The sequence below is a fragment of the Chinchilla lanigera genome, unplaced genomic scaffold (genome assembly GCF_000276665.1).
Source record: "Chinchilla lanigera isolate Chin_1 unplaced genomic scaffold, ChiLan1.0 scaffold00022, whole genome shotgun sequence".
Classification (NCBI taxonomy): domain Eukaryota; kingdom Metazoa; phylum Chordata; class Mammalia; order Rodentia; family Chinchillidae; genus Chinchilla; species Chinchilla lanigera.
In genome coordinates, this window is record NW_004955423.1 from 2022593 (window position 1) to 2027138 (window position 4546).

At 64.0% G+C, this 4546-nt stretch overlaps 1 protein-coding gene across 1 annotated transcript in view; it reads left to right on the forward strand.

Annotated features, from left to right (window-relative positions):
* Window positions 1-1491: 1491 nt before the first annotated feature.
* Window positions 1492-4546, forward strand: part of Gfi1 (growth factor independent 1 transcription repressor) — an 8447-nt gene continuing 5392 nt past the window's right edge. The window contains exons 1-3 of the mRNA XM_013514361.1: window positions 1492-2047; window positions 2347-2529; window positions 4333-4534. Coding sequence (XP_013369815.1) covers window positions 1933-2047; window positions 2347-2529; window positions 4333-4534 — 500 coding nt within the window. The 5' untranslated portion in view covers window positions 1492-1932. The remainder of the gene's footprint in view (window positions 2048-2346; window positions 2530-4332; window positions 4535-4546) is intronic.

Genomic DNA, 4546 nt, shown 5'->3' on the forward strand with positions numbered 1-4546 from the left:
GCCTACCCCTGCCACTTCCCGCACCCCCGGGAGCAGCAGAGCCGGCCAGGGTGCGAGAGAGGCGTGGGTTTGTGACCCGGGTGAGGAGGCTGCCCCGTGGCTACCTCGTCCCGTGCGGGCCCCGCTAGCCGGGACCCAGCGCGGGGGCGGACAGCTCTCCAGCTCCCCACTAAGTCCTGCGGGTCCAAGCCAGAGGCGGCCCCTTCACTCTGCTCTCCTTTTCTTCCAAGTTTCATGGCTGGTTTTTGCACTTGTGGGTCTAATTGTACAGACCAAGGGTGCAGGAAAAAGTACAGCAACAGCGCCTGGCTCCTGGGAGCCAACCAGGCGGAGGCGGGCAGTACCCTCGGCTGGGCCATTCTGCCACATAGGTATCCGGAAGCGTCTCCGGGCGCCTGGCAAGTCGCGGCATCTCTTCTCCCAGACATACTCAGTCCTCTGGGAAGGAGGCAGAGTAGGACCGGGGTCTGGAGCAGGGGGCGCGCGCCTTCCAGAGACCGAGTCCCGAAGGACTCGTTTTGGTTAGAGTGCATAGACGGACAAATTCCAGCTGCGTCCTGCATCTGGCCCTGGGGCGGAAAGGTCCACGTCCCGCAATCTAAACGGCGCAAAGCCGGAGGACCGAGGGCCCTGCCCTTGCCTGGACTCCCGCGCGCCCCGGTTTCGTTCGGAAAACCTGCTGTGCCCGAAGGGGCTGCAGCTCGTATGGGCAGCCGACCCCCAAAGTCCTCTTCCGAGAAGGAGGCAGATTCGTTTACTCCGGACCTCGCGGCGGCGGGGTCCCGCCCCGAGCCTGCCCCGAGCTCGCAGCAGTCGCAGCCCCGCCTCCCCGCCGGGCTCAGGTTTCGACCTGAGATTAGGCGAACTGATTGGGGGCTAATGAGAGCGGGCGCTGCTGACAGCCGGCTCCCGGACCCCGGCTTTCTGGCCCCTAGCAGCGCAGGCGCCTGGCGTCCATCTCGCGTGTCCTCCAAGCCGTCGGTGCTCCGCGGACCCAGGACATCGCGCGTCCCCCAGTGACCGCGCGCGAGTCGAATTCGACTTCCTTTCCTAGGACGCAGTTTTTGGTGAGCAGAAAAGAAAGTCCTTTTCCTGGGGCCTGGTTTTCGAGGTTAGACCTCCATGGTCGTGGGTGTCTCGGTGGCCAATGCCCACCATAGCTGGCCAACTTTTCCCTGTGCGGGCACGAGCAAGATCACCCGGACCACGGGTTCACCTGGACCACGGTTCGGTCCTTTGCCGCCACCCGTTCTCCTTCCTGTCCCTCTGCCCTCCCGCTTCCCTTCTTCGGTCTTCACTGCCTGCAGTCCCTGCGCTGCTGTCCGCGTCCAGCCCGGTCCCTCAGTCCGACCTAAGCGCGCCCGCTCAACCCCTCCTTCACTTCCGTTAGTGGCGGGCTCTCGGAGGGCTTGGCGCGTCGCCCTCTGAGTCCTCGGCCCCTGAGACGATCCGTGCCTCCCAGCCCTCGGTCCCCAGCCCCAAATCCAGACAGCGAGTGGTGGAGCGGAGGTCGCGGACGCACTGGGGTCGAGGCCTCCCGGGAGAGCGCGGCCAGAGCCTCGCTGGGAGGGGAGGGGCCGGGGGCGTGGAGAGCGGAGGAAAGGCCGATCCGGCCCGCGACAGGTTTTACCGCTGAGCGCTTGGCAGTGCCGCGGCAGACAGCTCGCGCCACCTGTCCGAGTGCCACCTGGTGAGCGCGGGCCCGGGGGCCAAGCCCCTCCCCCGCGGCCGGCTGCGCCCCTCCCTGGCCGCCGCTGTCCCCGCGTCTGGGTGCCCAGTCCTGGCCCCGAGGGCTGTGGCCAGCGTTTGCACCTTCTTCTCCCCTCCTCTCAGATCTCTGCCAGACCGAGGCCGAACAAGCGCTGCAAGGGACCGCGTGGGCAGCGGCTTGCGGGAACCGTCGGAGCGGGCCGGGGAAGGCGGCGCGCCACCATGCCGCGCTCTTTCCTCGTCAAGAGCAAGAAGGCTCACAGCTACCACCAGCCGCGCTCCCCGGGGCCAGACTACTCCCTGCGTTTAGAGAATGCCCCGGCGCCCGGCCGAGCAGGTGCGAGGCGCGCGGGCAGTGGGGCCGCCCCTCGGGACAGCGACTCTGCACCCGGCCGCCTCGTTCTCGGGGATAGGGAGAGCCCCCCAGTGTGTCTTGTTTCCCACTGACCTGGTTCCTCCTGAGCTTGTCGCCTCGGCGCCTGCACCTCCCTGCGCCCACCCTCTGATCTGGGAAGGCTCCTAGTCAGGTCCGAGAGGACGAGGAGGACGCTCGGGCGCCACGATGGGCTGGGGGCACTGCAGGACCCCCGGGCTCAATCCACTCAGCCGCACTCATCTCCTGATTCTTCTCCCCAGACCGCACTTCGAGTGCAGGCGAGCCGAAAGCGGAGCCCCGGGGCCGTTTGTCCCCCGAATCTCAGCGGACCGAGGCTCCCGACAGGGCGTCCGCGTCCCCGGACAGCTGCGAGGGCAGCGTCTGCGACCCGGGCTCCGAGTTCGAGGACTTGTGGAGGCCGCCTTCGCCCTCCGCGTCCCCAGGTAGGGCCGGTGGGGGGCTCCTGCGGCAGGGCCCGCGGGGAACTGGAGAGACCTTGGAGGCAGAAACGCGAAGGGGGTGGTGGAGAGGTCCCCGGAGGCCCGGGCTTCTTCGTGGGGGGGGGGGCGCGGGGAAGCATCGGCGGCCCCGGGCCGGAGCGCCACGCCGCGAGCCCGCCCTCTGCATCCCGGCCGCGGGACCCTGGGAATGTTCGTGTGCGTGTGCGCGGAGCTGGTCTGTGAGGGAAAACAAACCAGGGGTCTCAAAAGAAAACAAAACCCACCGACGTTTCTTTTCCAATCAGACTCGACTGTTTTAAAGGTGCTAGGATCTCAGAATCCAAACCCCAGCCTCAAACAAACGGAGGCGGAGACCCAACCTTGGCTGAAAGCGCTGAGCGCCGGGCGAGAGGGAGGTCTCTGAGCAAACCCTCAGCCTGCGGCGCGGTCTTCGCCGGCGCAAACCGGGGGCTCCTTTCATTTTTCGTTCTGCCGAGATGGCCTAGCTTCGAGGGCCAGCTCGCTGGGTTTCATTTCCAGAGCGCAATCGAGTTTCCTGCATACCAAGTAACAGCATGTCGGATGGGGGAAGAGACTTGGTTCCGGGCGGTGTAAGGAAGGCGCAAACCTGCCCAGTTGTGCTGAAGGCCGGTTATTTCCAGACTACATTTATTAGTTTTAAAAGACAACCCCCAGCCCATACTCAGTGGTTTGCTTGAAGAGAACGGCAGCTTCAGCGAGTGGGTCTGGAAGTCAGCGGCAGAGGCTTCTTCATGGCTCTGCAGGGCACCACCCAGCCAGGATTGGTGCCCCCCCCCATGGAAACTAGGGGTGCAGCCTCTCACTGCAGCCTGGCCAGGAGTGTGCAGGCGTGTGCGTGTGAGCAGTTTTGTAACTGCGTATGCACTCGGATTCGGTGGACGTCTAGTTTTAGAGAACTTCACAGGGGTGGGATCAGAAAGCTGTCCTGAAGGTGGTGACTAGATCTCCTTAATTGTAAAATTATTCTCTTGGAAATTCATCTGTGCCCCATCAAGATGTAACAGAAGGGGGCTGGGGATTTAGCTCAGCGGCAAAAGCGCCTGCCTGGCAAGGTCGTGAGTTCAGTTCCCGGTACCGGAGAAAAACCAAAAAAAAAAAAAAAAAAAAAAAAGATGTAACAGAAATAAGTACTGGATGCCCCTTTCTTGCTGCCTGTCCTGTGCACTTCACAACTTTGAGAAATTCCCCACGCCTTCTGTTTTTTTCAGACAAATATGTCTGCAGTAGTTTTGGGCTTGGTTTTTGTTGTTGTTTGTTTTTGTTTTTGTTTGTTTTTGGTCCTCGCCTTATTTCACCATCGATTCTAGGAAGGAAAGAGATTGAGGGGGAACGTTAGGGGCTAGCGAGTGCCGGCGCCGGAGACTGGACCCTCTGCCCTCTAACCGCTGGTTGGGACCCAAGGGCCCCGCCTTCCCCATCTCTCATCTCACAGCCTTCACGGACGCGCTTTTCCCCGTCGGACCGCCAGATGTGTGGGCCCTGCCAGAGAAGATTCTTCTAACTCCAGGCACTTCCGCTCCCCTCAAATGATTTACCTGTGTTCTCACCCTGTCCGTTCTTACAATCAGTTTGCTTTCCTGCCCCGCGCCAGCTGGGCCCGAGGGGCTGCGCTGGCCCGAGGGGCGTCGCCGGCGCCCGGCCCGGCTCCTGCGCGGCGAGTCCTGCACGCGCTCGGGCCCCGCCGCCAGCGCGCCGGGAAGCGGACGCGGCAGACTCCGCCCCGCGGCCTCAACCCTGACCGGAAGCCTTCTTGTGCTTCTGCAGCCTCGGAGAAGTCGTTGTGTCCGTCTCTGGACGAAGCCCAGCCCTTTTCCCTGCCTTTCAAGCCCTACTCGTGGAGCGGCCTGGCGGGCTCCGACCTGCGGCACCTGGTGCAGAGTTACCGGCCGTGCGCGGCCCTCGAGCGCAGCGCCGGCCTGGGCCTCTTCTGCGAGCGCGCCCCGGAGCCCGGCCACCCCGCTGCGCTGTACGGCCCGGA